The 17,795-nt window shown below is 40.1% G+C and overlaps 1 protein-coding gene across 1 annotated transcript; it reads left to right on the forward strand.

The window, feature by feature from the left end:
* The first annotated feature begins 237 nt into the window (after positions 1 to 237).
* Positions 238 to 1,902, forward strand: LOC121444988 (E3 ubiquitin-protein ligase RLIM-like). The gene has a single exon (XM_041646955.1). It carries the CDS (start codon positions 238 to 240, stop codon positions 1,900 to 1,902), a length of 1,665 nt encoding a protein of 554 aa, XP_041502889.1.
* Positions 1,903 to 17,795: the final 15,893 nt, after the last annotated feature.

Consider the following 17,795-nt stretch of genomic DNA (forward strand, 5'->3'; position numbering starts at 1 on the left):
ATGAGCAGGTGCTGGGCTAGAGGCGGGTTTCTTCCAGTCATTCTGAGGCGGGCTAGAGAGCAGGAGGCAGACACTGGGCAGAGCTTAGGCGGCCTCGCAGACAGCTGAGGTGGCAGAGCCCAGCCAGTCCCCTCCTGGCCAGAACACCGAAGCCTAGCGAAGAAAACTGAAGGTCCAGTTGATTGGATTTCAGTACTATGTCATGACAGACAGATAATCGTCCACTTGTTCATCAAGATGGAAAACTCAGATTCTAGCGATCAAGGAAATGACCAATCTGCAGCACAGCGCAGAAGGCTAGTGGATCGCTTGGATGGGAAAGAAGCTTTCCATCGATTTGTAAATAATCTGAGCGGAGAAGACTATCGACTTCTGAGAGACAACAATTTGCTAGGCACCCCGGGTCAAAGTACTGGGGAGGAGCTGTTCAGAAGACTACAGCAAATTAAAGAGGGGCCGCCTCTGCCGCCGCCGCAGAGCTCAGAAGAAAATGGAGACTCTTCAGATGACGAGTCCAATGTTGACTCCGTAATAGCTTGGCTTTGCTCTGTCAGACAGACTGGCAATACAACAAGAAGTAGTCAGAGAGGAAAGCAGTCCGGGAGGGCAGTGAGCCACACTAATCCAAACAGTGGTGATTTCAGATTCAGTTTAGAGACAAATGTTAACCGTAATAATGGAAGCCAAACCTCAGAGAATGAAAATGAACCATCTGCTACACGTCTTAGTGTAGAAAACATGGATCGCAGCCTCCAAAGGCAAGTGGAAAATTCAGCATCTGAGACATCATCTGCCAGAACACCTAGGTCAGAACACAGTTCTGCTGAAGCATTAACACATGTGCCATCCACCAGAGGTCGGAGGATGGCAAGAAGCCTGAAACCAGAACACCAGCGAAGAACCAGAGCCAGAGCTGAAAGAAGTGGGTCTTCTCTGCACCCAGCAAATGAAATGCCACGAAGATCTCATCATAGCATCTCATCACAGACTTTTGAGCAGCCTTTGGTAAACGAGATCGAGGGAATTTCTAGAGCCCCTCACCATGGGACTTTGAGGCACCAGATAACTGGACCTGACTTGCTAGGTAGAGGTCTTTTTGTGGCTTCTGGTTCTAGAAATTCTGCCGCTCAAGGGACAAGCTCTTCAGATACTGATACCAATGGTGAAGCGGCAGGATCTGGTCAAAGACCTCCAACCAGAGCCCTTCAAGTCAGAAGAGTTCTGTTGGCAGAAGACCAGCAGAGGGATGGCATAGCTAGCAGAACTCGGTCAAGGTCTCAGATCCCAAACAACAGGGTCACTTATGAAAGTGAACCTGGAGGTTTTATAGGCACCTTTACAGTTTCTGAACGTGCAGCTGGGAGAACCTCTGTGAGTACTCCCAGGTTTTCCACTCTTACAATCTTCAATAGTGGATCAAGGGAAACTATATCTCTTCCGATTCAAACCAGGTTAAGGCAGAGAACAACAGCTTTTGGTGAGCTTCCATGGAGTGGAAGAGGGAGCTCTGGTGGTAACAACTCTGCTTCCATCCCCAGCTACAACCCTGGCTTCAGTTCCATTGATCAATATTCAGAAAGTATCTCACAGATGTTTGCAGGAGGTATTGAAGCAACCCGACTTTACCCCTTTAATGACAACCACCTAACTAGAGGACCCACCAATGTCCAGATTAATAACTTGGCAACGAGAAGTTTTGGTGAAAACGATGCATTGAAGACATGTACTATTTGCATTACTGAATATACAGAAGGCGACAAACTTCGTGCGCTACCTTGCTCCCATGAGTACCACGTCCACTGCATCGACCGCTGGTTATGGGAGAATAACAGCTGTCCCATTTGTTGCAGGGTCGTCTTTTCTTCCTGGAACAGAATTCTCGAAGCTGTGTTGCTGGAATAGTGACCAGCAAATGAAAATCGCTTCCTTTATCTCCATGTTTTTGCGCGGAGCTTTAATATAAAGTCACAACCTGCATCGAGTCATTGCTTTCTGAGGGAATCGTGTCTTTTGTCTAGTTTCTCTTTCAGAATAGAAAGAAAATTTCATACGCGACGTGCATGTGGACACTTTTGAATAGCACTCCTATCTCTTGGGTACTGTAGGATGAATACAAGTAATTTTAGTGGGAGTTGCTTTTTTATTTGGCCAAGTAAATGACTATTATATATTACTAGTGTTGCAGACATTATAGATAAGTTTGTTCGTATAGGTGTCAGGTGTACAAGGAAGGATGAAAATCATTTTCCTCACCAGTGTCCAAACTCCTATTCTTGCAAAAGACTTTACAATTCATTTTGTTACTTTGCCCTTTTTCTTTATTGCAGAAAGATTTTGTCTTTAAGGCCTACTTTGAACTTCATGCAGTAATAATGTTGGGAGATTACATTGTTCAATGCCTAGGGGGAAGTACTAAATCTTGATTTTCCTTGAATATTTCAAATGTTTTTTTTAAAAATCTGCTTACTAGTGTGGTTTGCATTGTTTTACTTTTATTTTTTGCAGGTTACAATGTTGAGATTTATTAGTACTGAAAACCAAGTTGAACAAGTTAAAAAAAATCAAGCTATTTGCAGTATCTAGTGGTGGCATTGGGGAGAGGGAGGAGGCTCACACACTAGTGTTGGAAAAGGTGGTCGTAGAATTGATAAGGAAATGTGCCAGGAGATATTCAGTATTTTGGGACGTGATTTTCAGAATCCATCCAATGTAGAAAAATGCTTAGCTCTGTTACCTTAAGCATTGTTTTTTTTTCTTCTTGAAAACCTTTATTTCTGTGCCCAGTATTCTCTGTTTTTGTCAATGTCTTATATTTACGAAGGGTTATCATTTACACATTTTGTATTTAACCACCTGCTTCTATGATTTTAAGTCGGTGTTCCAACTCCTCATGATAAAGAGACCAATGTTGCAAATGACGGTTAAAGGCCATTACTGTTTGCTAGAATGCAAACAGTATTGAAGTTGACCATTGAAGTTGACCTTGTTTTTTAAACAGATGAAGGAGATGTTTTTAAGTCTTTTGTGAAAGGAAATCATTTGTAATCTGCCTCAGTTGATTATTTAAAATATGTTTTTCCTGACTGGCTTCCCTGTCACACTCTTACCAACAGTGTGCAGGACATGGAAGCCACACTTGCAGAGCTCTTAGGGTCTTAAGACGACTATGATTGTTGCTCTCCCAATTATTCTCTCTGGACCTCTCTAACAGGCAGAGAGCACACATGTGAGGGTGTCTGCTTTTCCCCTTCAGTACAGTTCACTATGTTTATGATCAATAACAGTGTTGTAATTGAGTTACCTAGTAAATGGTTTTCATAAAACTGTTTTTAAATGTACATTGCTGTATCATGCTTCACTTGGCAGGGTCTGAGGAAAGAGTATTTCCCAGTCACACTTTAAGCAAATAAAAACAGCTGTGACCTCAAAGAAAAACAGAAAACTTACCTCGATACTTAGATCCATTGTCAAAGGTAATATCGTTGGTTTCAGTGACTGAAGCTAAATAAGCTGTTTCCAGCAATGCCTGTATAGCAGTGTTGAGAGAAAGCAAAATTTATATTAAGAATTCCAGGAGGCCAAGCTGTTTCTGGCTTGTGGATACATCATGGAAAAAAATTGTCCCTCTTTTCAGACCAAGCTTTCTAGGTATTCAGGAAGATTAATAAGACATGGAACCTTTGTTGTATTACTTCAATCCCTTTTCCGTTTCCCACTTTTAGACTCTGTACTATGTTTCTCTCTATGTTCTCTCTGCATATTCAAAAGTACAAGTAGGCTGAGAGTATTCCTGAGGTAAAACCATTACAGCTGCTGCCTCCTTTCCACCCTGACATTTCTCTTTCGAGGAAGGCTTCCTCATGAATGGTCCCCTGCGAATTCTTGAAGCTAGCTTGCTTCCACACCTTGTGTTAACATAAACTATGCATGTACCAGAAAATTCATTTCTTCAAACTTTATATCTTCATGTATGTTCCTTATATCACCTTTGTCTGCTTCAGTAACGTGGACCTTTATATATTAATCTGTTTAATCCAAAATTCATACCTCCAAAAAACAGAATGAAGAAGAGTCTCCCATCTCAGTCCTGATCAGGCCTGATCTTGCTTACTTTTTGGAATCAGGCATGTTCAGAGTGATATGGCCATGGATTAAGTGAGAAAACTTCTAAATAGCTATACACTTGTCATTCCAAGACAACTATACACTATGATTTTCATTTTCATCTGTTCAAAAGGCCTGTTATGTTTCTTTCTCCTATGGCTGCAAGCTCATTGATGCTATCTCCGATCCATAATATTGTATTATTCGAGATGTTCAAACAAGTCCATTTTAGCTGCTGTTGCTATGTATTTTGGTTCACAGCCTCTAATGTTGAATCAGAAGCTGGCCTAAATTTGCAGCAGTTTTCCAAACTCAGTCTCTCACAAGCTGGAATTAAAGGTGTGGGCCTTCCCTCAACCTCCCTGTTCTGGTTCATCAGGCTTAGCTCTGATTTCCAACTTTAATTTCCTGTTTGATTCACCACTGTCCTCTTTATACTCTCTCTGTGCTCTTTGTATTACACACTTGGTGGCCTTTATCATTGTGGCCTTGAAATCAAAGGACAAAAGAGCAAAACCAGTGGGGTGCTTTCCACTTCTTATCAAATTTTCAATACAGCTGGCTACAGAGAGACACAGTGGAGAATAATACCTCAAAATGTGGCCTGCCCCTTGTATTTCCCTGTTGCGTATTACTCTGATGGCTTGATTCATTGTGTCAGACTCGGTGCCTTTTTGGTATGCTACATGGGGTAGGAGTGGAAAACCAAAGCTCCCTATCTCCACCAAGACTCTGGATTCTATATCTTTTAGGGATAAGAATCTCAAGGAGCAAAGCCGGGCGGTGGTGGCTCACGCCTTTAATCCCAGCACTTGGGAGGCAGAGGCAGGCGGATCTCTTGTGCGTTCGAGGCCAGCCTGGTCTACAAGAGCTAGTTCCAGGACAGGCTCCAAAACCACACTGAAACCCTGTCTCGAAAAACTAAAAAAAAAAAAAAAAAGAATCTCAAGGAGCAGGCTGGAGAGATGGCTCATTGGTTAAGAGCACTGGCTGCTTTCCTAAAGGTTTAACTCCCAGCAACCACATGGTGGCTCACAACCATCTGTAATGAGATCTGTGCTCTCTTCTGGCCTGTAGGCATGCAGGCAGGCAGAATACTATATGCACAGTAAATAAAACTTTAAAAAATTAAAAAAAAACCTCAAGAAGCATTTGCTTCTGCTTTAAGTGACAATCCCATCGTTCACTCCTTTTTAGAGTTCTCCACCCCCAGAGGGTAAATGGCCATTCTGCAGCACAGAACTAGTTGCTGAGCATGTGTCGAATCACTGCAGTGCTCCAACAGGGTGGCTGAGCTGCATGTATAACTCCTATCCTAGTCTAGGGCCACTTTTCCAGTGGTGCACTGAAGCAAACTCACCACAGCTCAAGGAAACCACTTGAGAACATGTCAGAAAATACATTAGCAAAATGTCACATAGGTGGTTTGAAACTGGCCACAGTGGACATGCTTTTACAACAGAGGTACTTCAACTGAGTTCCTAGACAATTGCTAGGGCATCAAGGTCTTCCTTTGGCAAAGAGAAGGGAGGTGGAGATAGAGATCTTCTACCTTCCCCATCATTACAATTCTCAATGGACATCCTCTATTCTATTTTAATCCAACTTTGGTGTGTGGTTGGAGTGGAGGTGAAAAGTAAGATCAGTTCAGTTGAAATCCAAAGTCAAATAGCTCTTGGGGAGATATCCAACTCCAGTAACCAGAGCCGTTAGACTGTTTATAATGCCTACCTACTATTTTAGTGTGGCAATATACCATGGGCTTTATAATTAATGTTTCATTTTGGACATATAGAGTGCTTTAAACTTTTCCCATGTTTAACAATGATGTAAAGAACATACTTATACATGCATGTTTGTGTTTGGTGAAGTAACTCCTCAATGAATGTTGAGAATGATAATGATGAATATTATTGAGTAGCTGATGACTAGGGTGATTCAATACACCCTTTGACAGTCATCTTGCCTATCAGCTTTAATGCTAGTAGGTAGACATGTATCCCTAGGACAAAGAATTGGAAAATTCCCATCAGGGGAATTTGATTGGCTTAGGAAAAAAAGACATATAGATACTAAATTTTAGGGTCTTCCAAAGAAATGGCTAAGCAAGACCCACCAGTCAACCACTGCCCCAACACACACACACACACACACACACACACACACACACACTTTTCTCTTTGAAATACAAGTAAATTATTAAGAATAGTGATGCATTGGACAAAAGCCTTTAGCAAAAGAGATAAACACAGAAACAAGGAACTTGAAGAAACAGAAATTAGACATGAATAACTTGGAGATCAAAGTTCTTAGCGAGACACATAGATGTACTAGTTCCATGAAATAAATGTTGATCCTCGATACAAAAATGATCATTCTAAAAACAAGAACTTGTTCTGCAAATTTCAAATTACAAGAGAAGAAGGATTTGTTTGTTTATTTGTTTGTTTGTTTTGCTTTATTTAAATTCAGTAGAGGATACATTTACATCTAGTTCTCAGAATACAGTACAAAAGGGGGGAGAAGAGATCAAAATATGAGAATTAGAGAGCCAAAATGATCTGTGAGTTTCCAAAAGAAGAACATGATAAAACACAGGGGAAAAATCAAAGAGATAAAAAAGATTTTTCTCACAAAGGAACTGCTTCCACTTGGAGTCCACTCAATACCCAGTGCACTGACTATGTGGCATGTGGAGGCACATTATCACAAAATTTTAGACAGCAGAGAAGTCAGTGGAGTCTTTGCTCCATTAGACAAAGGAGTGGTTAGAGGACCTAGGAAACAGAGCTTCTAATATGAGAGGCTGGATTCATGGATTTCGAACATTAGTGATTAGCTCCAAGTTACCTATGATACATCAGTGTCCCAATAAGAAAAGAAAGCATTCTTCCTTGTGCTCATTTCACCAAGAGCAAGTTCAGATTTGAATTCCCTACTTCCTCTGTCTTCTGTCCTCTGTCTATTCAGATTTGAATTCCCTACTTTTTGCATCTTCTGTCCTCTGTCTATTTAGATTTATCCCCAACTTCCTGTGTCTTCTGTCCTCTGCTGACCTGTACTTGTGAATCCGTCAGTCCCCGTGTTTGGGTGTGACTGGAACTTCTGTGTGTCGTGTATGTCTGTCTGCCTGTGACTGTGTATGTCTGTTCCTCACAGGTGGCTTTGTTCTGTATTTACTGAACAGCGCAAAGAACATCACGTAGGGAAGGAATGGGAAACTTTACAGAAATCTTTAACAGAGTTGTTTTTTTTTTTTTTTAACAAGGGATTAAGCTACTGGCTCCAACTGATTCCAACTGACCCACTGAACAAGCAGTACTTCAAACAGCATTTTTTATCAGCCAATATCCTTAAATGGATGCTTCTGATCTCTGATAGATTTTAGAAGCTTGTTCTCAACCTCTGTAATTGCCTCTTTCAGCAAATGCTTTACACATGCATTGTTCGGGGACAGGGGCGTGGAAAAGAACATAGTTTAAGACTAGGTCTGCATCAGCTGAGGTTGTAAAAGTTGATTACATGGGAAATCCAAGGCAAGTAATGTCAGTTGCAACATAGTTCTCTTAAAGGCAGGCCGAGCAAACAGTCTGACTACACAGTAGGCTAGCATTCTTAAGTGTTCAGTGACCTCAAGGTGTATTATTAACTCTGCTCATGGGGTCCAGCAGAAGTTCCACTCTCAGAATGCATGCGGTAGTTTCAAAATATTGCATGGCCACAGCTGGATAAAAGAAAACTCCCAGGAAGTGGGTGAGAGGGAATGTCAGGAAAACAGCTATGTTGTGGAGTAGAGACAGTGACTGGAGGGGTCTGGGAAGATGACTTCGGGGGTCGGGAAGGATGAAACCTTCAAATTACCTGGGCCATGGTCCATATTGGGAAGCGCTTTAGAATCTGTTTTAGTTAGGGTTAAAATGGCGATGTTGAAACACCATGGCAAAAGCAACTTGAGGAAGAAAGGGTTCATTTCACTTACATTTCCACATCTTAGTTCATCATCGAGAGCAGGTAAGACAAGAACTCAAGCAGGGCAGGAACCTGGAGGCAGAAACTGGAGCAGAAGCCTTAGAGAAGTGCTGTTTAGTGGCTTGCTTCTCACACCTTGTTCAGTCCTCTTGCCTACAGAAACTAGGACCACTCGCCCAGGGTGGCACCACCCATAATAGGCTGGGCCCTCCTACACCATTTACTAATTAGGAAAATGCCCTACAGGATTGCCCCCAGCCTGATCTTTGAGGAATTTTTTAAATTGAGGCTTTTTCTTCTCAGATGACTCTAGCTTGTGTCAAGTTGACATAAAACTAGCCAGCACAGGCTCCTTTTAGGTCAGACTACTAATGATAGGCAGATGCAAAGATAAACATGCACACACACACACACACACACACACATATACACACACACATACACAACAGCACTAAACTAGTGAAAAGGGAAGTAATCTTTAACTCTCTGAAAAAAGATATATACAACATAGGAAAGTGTAATAATCATCATATTTCCTACAAACAACAAATAGGAAATACCTGAAATTAAAATATCAGTAAACAAGGGCTGGAGAGATTAGTCATGAAAGGCACATACCTCTAGCAGGGGGTTGCGGTTTGATTCTGAGCATCCATGTCAGATGCCTTTGCAACTGTCTTTAACTCCAACTGCAGGGAATCAAGGAGCCTCTTCTGGCCTCCATAGGCAACTACATTCATGCACATAAATCTACTCCCCAAACAGATACGCATACACTCATATGATTAAAAATAATAAAAATGAAATTTCAAAGTTCAACAAAAATGATTAATAAGAATTTTTTCATTCTCTCTTCACACATTTTATTATTTTTCTAACTTGATTCATTTTTTAAAGAGAAAACAAACTATCTTTTTTATTTTACATATCAATACCAGTTCCGTCTCCCTCTCTTCCTCCAATTCCTTCCACCTTCCCCCCACCCTACCCTCATCCATACCTCAGAGGGTACAGCACATTGCTTTGAGAAAGGATCAAGGCACTCCCTACTATACCTAGGCTGAGCAAGGTATCCACCCAAAGAGAATGGGTTTCAAAGATCCAGTAGAAGCAGTAGGGATAAATCCTGGTGCCACTGCCAGGGACTCCCCCCCCCCCCAGTCTGCCCCAGATGTACAACTGTCACTCACATTCAGAGAAACTAGTTTGGACTTACACTGGGCAGAGGCAGGTAGATCTCTGTGAGTTTGAGGCAGCCTGGTCTACAAAGTTAGTTCCAAGTCAGCGAGTGCTTAAAAAACAGTCTTGAAAAACCAAAAATAAGTAAATCAATAAAGTATCATCAAGCAAGATAAACTCTACTTTGGTAGTTTAGGGTTAAATGTGACAACAAAAACAATCAAAAATATGTTTGATTGTGTCTTAAAAGACTTAAAAATTGAGGGAAGGGGGTTGGTGATAGTTGCTTTTTCCAGTATAGAACTCCTGGGTACTGTGGGTTGTTACAATCACTTTTAATCTTCTGTCACAAACATAACTGGGAGCTTTACTGTCAGTTCCTTTATTCCTGTAAGCCTTTGTCATTAGTAGTCAAGAAAGACATCTGTCCCTGCCTTTGTCCCTCTGATATTTCATCCCAGCATTGAAACAGGCCACAAGGTATGGTTTTGTTTGTTTCTTGTCTCTCTGTTTTGTTGTCTCACACTGGATGGAGTCGTCTGCTTTGCTAAGGTGTCAATACTTCTGTTTCTAGTACTAAAGACTGAATCTCCCTGATGGTTGAGGCACTGTGTTTCTGACCTCTTTTACAGAATCTAGGACCAGTCTGATTTTATTCCAAAGCCCAGTCATGTACAGTTCAGGCCATCTTTCTGATTCTTCACTTTTGTTTCCTTTTGTTTGCTTTGTTGTTGTTGTTTTTTCATGACAGGGTTTCTTCGCTGTCCTAGAACTCACTCCGTAGACCAGGCTGGCCTCAAACTCACAGCCATCTGCCTGCCTCTCTCCCAAGTGCTGGGACTAAAGGCAGTAGAGAATTTGTAGGATGACGAAAATTTATAATGTGATGTGGTATCCCATTAAAGTCCAGACTGTGTTCAAATAATGCTTATTTGTGGTGTCTCTTCTCTCGCTTACAATCTCCTTTGGCACAATACCTAACCTCTAGACTGAGTATTTTTATTGGTTAAATGGTAAAATAAAAATAGTGGGGACCTTATAAAAATATTGTCTGAGAGATAAATGAGATGTGGAATTTGTCACATTGCACAGTGTCTGGTGCACAGTAAATGTAGGATAGCAATGAGTCATTGTCCTTATTCCTCTTATTTCTCTATGAAGTAAAGCAGTCCCTTCCTACCTGAGATACTGGTGTCCAAATATGCCCAATCAAATTCAAACTCTCTTTGTTATAATGCAAACCGGAAAATACAGAATACAAATAAGAAGCTCAACATTAGTAAAAATTAGTATTTTTTATCACACTTGCAAAAGGAAAGCTGCTTTTTAAAATTCCTTAAGTTTATCTGTGTGTGTATATGTATATAATATATGTGTACATACAAACATGTGTATACATTTATATCTATGTATTGCATGAATTAATAATATATTTGTGACTATGTATATTGATATGGTAATATAAATGTGCACACGATAATATGTATAATCAAACACAAATATACATACGTTGGTATATATACATGTATTAACATTGTACATGATGCCATCTCTATCTTCGTGGACAAGATTCATAGCTATCCTACGACAGATTGGATATGCTTGCAGTTTCTCCATGTATATCTGGCGCCTGCTGGTGGCAAAACATATTAACTCTGCTCACATTTCTTTTTGAGGTTTTGAAAACTATAACGAAGTATGCATGTTCTAAATCTGAAGCAAGAGACAGTTCATTAAACTGTGGTTTGGTGTTTCTTTTAGCTCTTCTTGTCCTTAAAACTCTGGTCAGATGGCACACGCTTGCATGGGCACACACACACACACACACACACACACACACACACACACACACACACAATGCAGGGGGTGTTAAAGCCCTGAGAGAAAATAGTGACTGTATTAGATTGGTTGTCTAGATAACAGCACAGGAGTCTCTCCTTTTAGCAAGTCAACAATGCACCAGAGCTTATTATCTTAGAGCAGGCAAAGCCAGATCAATTAGGAACCAAGCAAAGCTGAAAACACTTGAGCTGCAGACGGGCACTTCAGCAGTGACTTTGATCCAGAAAATATTTTCTAGTGTGAATTTCTGGGGAAAGTCCTTCAAAGCTGTATTAATTAGGCAGCAAATTCTGTCCATGTTTTCTTTTAAAGCAAAGACACTTCGAGTGACTCTAAATGCCTGCTCCAGCAAGATTTTATAAAGAGCAAGGCAAATACATTATAATTGAAAGACAATCACAAATCTCATTGTATCACTAGGCATCATTTTGTCTGGGGAAATGGAAAGAACATTTCTGATCCTGGTGGCTTAAATAATTCTTGGTATAAACCTTCTATTACATATTTAATCAGAAAGAATAATCAAACTCTGGGTTTATATTGCTTCATGTATTTCTGTACTTCTTCCGTTTTCAATTTGCCTTCTTAGTAACTGTGACTGTACTGAGGGCCACTCCATTTCTCCATATCTTTCAGACCAATTCAGCCTTATCTCATAGGGTTGGGAGTCAGATCTCGGACCATCCGGAGAGTCTCCCTCCCCACAACCTTTTAACTAACATCATCATTAAATAGTGCATTCAAGAAAATGTGACTAAATAACACGAGTTTCTATGATTGCAGAGCTTCTAGGAAGGCCATCACCTTTCTTGGCTTGGCTCTGTGATATACTCCCAAGCATGCCTGATTTTGCTTTCTCCTTGTTGGACAATTCTGTCTACGCTGTCTCTGCTACACCTGCCACATTGCCCAAGACCTCGAATAACATGATCTTCTGCATATCTGACTAGTGAACACAATAGCATATTGTCCCAGTAAATAATGCCCTGCACCCATCAAGTGCTCAGCACAGAAGAAGATGGATGATTTTATGGGACACAGCAAAGATAATATTTTGGCTGTAGGGGCTATCTGAGAAAGTTTTATCTTGTGAGTTTAGTAACTCTGTTAGGATAATTTGGGTGATAGGTTTTACTATTTAAAATTTCTACAATCTGAAATGTGATTTCCCTCTGCCTACCATGAATCATATCTTTAAAAAATAATGCAAAAAGGAACAAATCATAAATCTCCCAAAATTCAACTGAGAAAATTTAAGGGGCTACAGGCAAAATGACAAATCAAACAAAAAATTGTTTGTTGGGAAATCTGGTCTTACTTTTAGAAGTTTTCTTTCTTCTTATTCTTTTTTTTTTTAATAAAACCTGCTTTCCTTAGGAAGCTACATTATTCTGGTGATTAGAATGAGTTATCCACCATAGGCTTAGGCATTTGAATACTTTGGTCCCAGTTGATGGCACCGTTTTAGCAGACTTGGGATGTGTGGCCTTGCTGAGGGATTAAGTATGTTACTGGAATAAGGTTTTGAGGTTTCAAAGTCTCTTGCCACTTCTGTCTAGACTGTTCTTTCTGCTTCACACCTGTGGTTCAATGTATGAGCTGCCAGCTGCTGCTGTTGCCACCATGTCTTCACTCCACCCTTGCTAGTGGAGACTGCGCTTTTGCTTCCTAGCTACCTAGACCTGAACAATCACACAGAAACTATATTAATTAGTATATTGTTTGATCAATAGCCCGGAGATATTTCTAGCTAGCTCTTACATCTTAAATTAACCTGTAATTCTTATCTGTGTTTAGTCATGTGGCTTGGTAGCTTATTCAGTGAGGCATTCTCATTTTGCTTCCTCTACATCTGGGTGGTGACTATGTCTGGCTTTTCCTTTTTCCAGAATTCTCTTGGTCTTGTTACCCACCTATATTTGCTACTTGGCTACTTGCCAATCTGAGCTTTATTAAACCAATATGAATGTCAAATATTTATGGTGTACAAAAGCATTATCCTACAGCAAATCATCTCTGGGACCATATTCCCAAAAAATCCTAAGGTTTTTTCTCTAAGTGCTCTTAGTCATGGCATTTTAGCATAACAATATAAAAGTAACTAATATAGATATCTTCTACTAAAGCCAGAAAAGTGCTTTCCATGAACTCAAGTGAGCAATGACATAAGAATATGACTATTTTCTTACTGATTTAGGGACAATTGCAGTTATCACAATGGTTGAAGAATAGTAGAACCTAGTTCAACCCATTTCAGATAGAGAGGTCACCCATTTCAAGGAAAGTGCTGAGGTTAGCTCAGATGCCTGTGACTTCAGCACCATGCTAATAGCTGTCTGTCACAAGAGTTATATCTTGGAATGATTTAAGAGACCTCAAAGAGAAAATCAGGGACCATGGCTGTAGCTCAGTCATTCAGCTTTTGCCCAGCAAAGGAAAGGCTCCAGTCTTGATACCCAGCACCCACAACTGAAAAATTGTCAGCCAACCTATTAGAAATGTAGTCTCAAGCAGATCTCACTGCTTTTCTCTTCTATGTGCACTGGTACCTCCTCCTCCTCCTCCTCATCCTCCTCCTCCTCCTCTTCCTCCTCCTCCTGTTTCTCTTCCTCCTCCTCCTTCTTCCTCTTATTCTTCTTCTTCCTTCTCCTCCTCCTCATTATTATTCTCTCCTACATTACATCTGCACCACATTTTCCACTCTCTCCTCTGATCCCAGTTCTCCCCTACCAGCCCTATCCTCCAGATCCACTCCTCTGTTTCCATTCAGAAAAGAGCAACCCTTCCATGGATATCAAGCAAACATGGCAGAAGAACTTACAGTTAGACCAGGTACATACTCTCATTATCAAAGCTGGATCAAGCAACCCAATAGGAGGAAAATAAGATGCAAACAATTTCAAGTTTACAAGTAGATCCAGTTCTAAAATAAAATGTGTTCATATTTTTCCTTCAAGTCAAACCCTACTTTCCCAAGCATCAATGATATAAATGGTGACTTGTTTACATGTTCAACCCACAAGAACACATTTAGCCTTAAATGTTGAGGAATGCTGAATCTTTGCAGAAGAAAATGGCAGAATATAGTTGAAGAAAAACCAATAGCTAAAGTAAAAAGAAAACAAAATAATTATTTTAAAATTTCCATCTAATGTAAATGCTTGAAGTCACACATGTTTAATTGGGGTTGATGAGGATGGGAGGTCTTTGATAATTTCAAGGGTAGGGCTCGGGGCTCTTGGGCTCCTTGATAAGCTACAGTACTTGCTGTTCCTGGTGCCTTAATTTGAATTTACTGCTCACCTTCTGTTAGTGCTTTAGTATTAGCTTAACAGAACTAAATGATTGGCTGAATTCCTTGTTAGAGAATCTAAAGAAGATGGCATTGGTGAACATCTCTTGCCTCTTGACCAGTGTTATATCTATTATTAGACAAATGGAAACCACTGAATGAACTCTATCTGACTCCTATCTAGAGTAGGAATAGAAATCTAGATCAAAGAGCATTTCTAAAGTGGTAGTTCATAAACTTGATTTAAACTGTAAATCAGTAATGACTACTTTTCATTTTCCATTTACAAAGTCAATACTGAAAGTTTCTTAAAAGTATGTTTTTGAAAAGAGGACATTTGATAACTTCTAGTAACCCCATAAAGCAATGAATATTGGATCACAATGTTCAAACTCTTATCACTTCCATATCTATAATAGCCTAGCCTTGTGTGTGTGTGTGTGTCTGTGTCTGTGTGTGTGTGTGTGTGTGTGTGTGTGTGTGTGTGTGTGTGTGTGTGTGTGTTTGGTTTGGAAGTTTAGATTCTATAAATTACAGCCTGGCCCCATACATGATAAACAGACACTGAGCTATAACACATCTCTATAGCCTAATGTTTCAATCATTACATAGGTTTAACTTATTTTTATTTAGTTACAGACTGTTCCATTTGTGCCTATGGTAGACTGTTGGCTAGAGACAAGAAACATGAGGAACACTTCTGTTGAGATAAATAGATGATAAAATGATAAAAATGGTAAAAGAAATAATGATAGGAATTCTGAAAGATAGTGTTTCAGAGGCTGATTCTTATGACCTGCCCTCCAAGTCTTATGGTGAAGCCTTAAGCTCCATTGTGCCAGAGTAGGTCTGTGTTTGGAGAGAGGGTTGTGATAACTAAGTTATAATGGGATCACTTGAGTATGCTCTTACCTACCTTGAGTGGTATCCTTAATAAGAGGAAGAAATTTGAAGACAGATATGAGCAAAGAAAATACTGTTAGGAAGCACAGGGATAAAATGGTTATCTGCAGGTCAAGGATAGACACCTCTGCAGAAATCACCTCTATCAACATCTTGATCTTTGTGATCTATTTTTTTTCAGAACTGTAAGACATAACTATTTCTCTTGTTTAAAGACACTGAGTATTTGGTGTTTCATTAGGCAAGCACTGGCACATTAATAAATTGTCTGAAGTTACATTTTTTTCAAGATTCTTTTACCATTTTTTGTTGGTTTCTTAGTCAGGGTCTTGCTATGGAAGCCTAAATTAGCCAACCATCCTGAGATTACAGGTGTTTGCCACCATCTATCCTTTACATGATTGTTTTTTTTTTCTTTTGAGTCAGGTTCTTACTATGTAGTTCTATCTGTCTTGAAATTCACTGTGTAGACCAGGCTGACCTTGACTCACAGGGTTGTTGCTGCCTGTCTGACTTCCCAGCGCTGGGATTCAAGGTGTGTACCAAAATGCCTGACCTAATAAGATTCTTACATAACAACAATCTGAAAAAAAACTGTAAATATTGTTTGTTTCTTTAAGAGACAAGCCACGCCTACTCCCTCCCCCATTCACTGAGGCAGACTGATCTTCAGCTTCCAGCCTGAGCTTCCTCTCTTTTTGGCCTTCCTCTCAGAGAGGCAGCTTCGCTTCTGCCTCTCTCCCCATGCCTCTGCTTCCCCCACTTTTCTGTCTCTCTCTCCTCTCTGTCTCTGTCTCTCTCTTCCTCTCCTCTTCTCCCCTTCTCCCTTCCCCCTCCATGACCCCCTGAATAAATACTTAACCTCATCCTGCATGTCATGCCTATCCATGTCTCTGTCTCTTTCCTGCCTGCTACGTGTCTCCCGGTCTGGGACCAGCCACCTCAGGAACCAGGAGCTGTCTCTGCCTGGGACTGGCTGCTCCCAGGGCCTGCGTCCTGCCACGACATGGCCCACTACCATTGCTTGAGGACCTACAGCATTCCTGCTGCCTACTGCTGCCAGGGATCCTGCAGCAATTTTAATTTTTCCATAACAAAACTATGATGAGTGATTCCCCCTCTGTATGCTGTTATTACTATTAATGAATAAAGAAACTGCTTTGGGCCTATAGCAGAGCTATAGGTGAACAGAACTAGGCAGGGAAAACTAACTGAATGCTGGGATAAAAAAGAGTGAATTCAGAGAGAAGCCATGCAACCTCGCCAGAGACAAATGCTGGAACTTTAGCCAGGAAGCCACAGCCAAGGGGTGATACACAGATTAAGAGAAATGGGTTAAATTAAGATATAATAGGTAGCCAATAAGAAGCTAGAGCTAATAGGCCAAGCAGTGATTTAAATAATACAGTTTCTGTGTGGTTATTTTGGGGCTGAGCTGCGGAGCAGCCAGAAACAAACAATCGCCTCCATACAACAACATTAAGTTGTCTATAGAGTTTATTAATCAGTGGTAAAACTAAAAGCATAGTGACAGCAATAGGCGATTTATATCCACATTTATTGGGGAAGTGAAATAAACATTTTCGCTATGTTATTTGTGAAACAAATATAGAGAAATATAGAGAATTTCCTCCTAATGCCATCATGTAGAAGCAAAGTACTAACATGAATATAAGCAAATTTATTTTTAGTTTTCAAAATACGAGAATCTCAAACATCACATTAGAAAAGAAGTTTTTTCTAATGTATTATATCACATACAAATTGTGTTTGACATTTTTATAAACATTCATCCTTCAAACAAAACACACTAGAACATTATATTTAAATGTACTTGACAAAAATTATATTTCTTTTACATGCTCTTAACAGCACACATTATTCAATTTCATCCATTTTAAGTAAATTAACTATGACATACATTTTACTTTAAAATATGAGCCCTGCAGTAGGAACCTAGTGAGACATCTCTTAGTGTTTTGTATCTCTTGGTATTCAGTTCTTAATCTCTTCCTCTTGACTGTGAGTTGGACCTAACAATCTGCTTCTAATTAACAGAGTAAGGCAAAAGGAAATTGTAAAGGGATTTCAAGTCAAAAAATACCATGATTTTTACCAGGTATACAAATACTCCACACTGAACCCTAGACTGTCTCTCTCCTTCTTTCCTTTCTCTTTTCCCATCTCTCTTTGATTCTCTCTTTCCTTTACTCACATTGAAGGAAGTCAACTGTCATGTTATGAGCTGGAGTCACTCCGCAGAGAATCCCGTATGGTGAGGAACTGATGTTTCTTGTCAATAGCCATAAAGAAACAAAACAACAAAGAAAGAACAAAAAGTCCCTACATCCTCCTATCCATCAGGTTAAGTGAGTTTGGGAAAAGTTTCTTCGTTTCTTAATTAGGGTTTTTATTGCTATGATAAAACACAGTGACCAAAAGCAGGTTGGGGAGGAATGGGTTTATTTGACGTACACTTCCACATATACTCCATCCCTGAAAGAAG

This window comes from Microtus oregoni, unplaced genomic scaffold, assembly GCF_018167655.1.
Source record: "Microtus oregoni isolate MIOR12 unplaced genomic scaffold, Mior012 000152F_000, whole genome shotgun sequence".
In the NCBI taxonomy this organism is placed as follows: Eukaryota; Metazoa; Chordata; class Mammalia; order Rodentia; family Cricetidae; genus Microtus; species Microtus oregoni.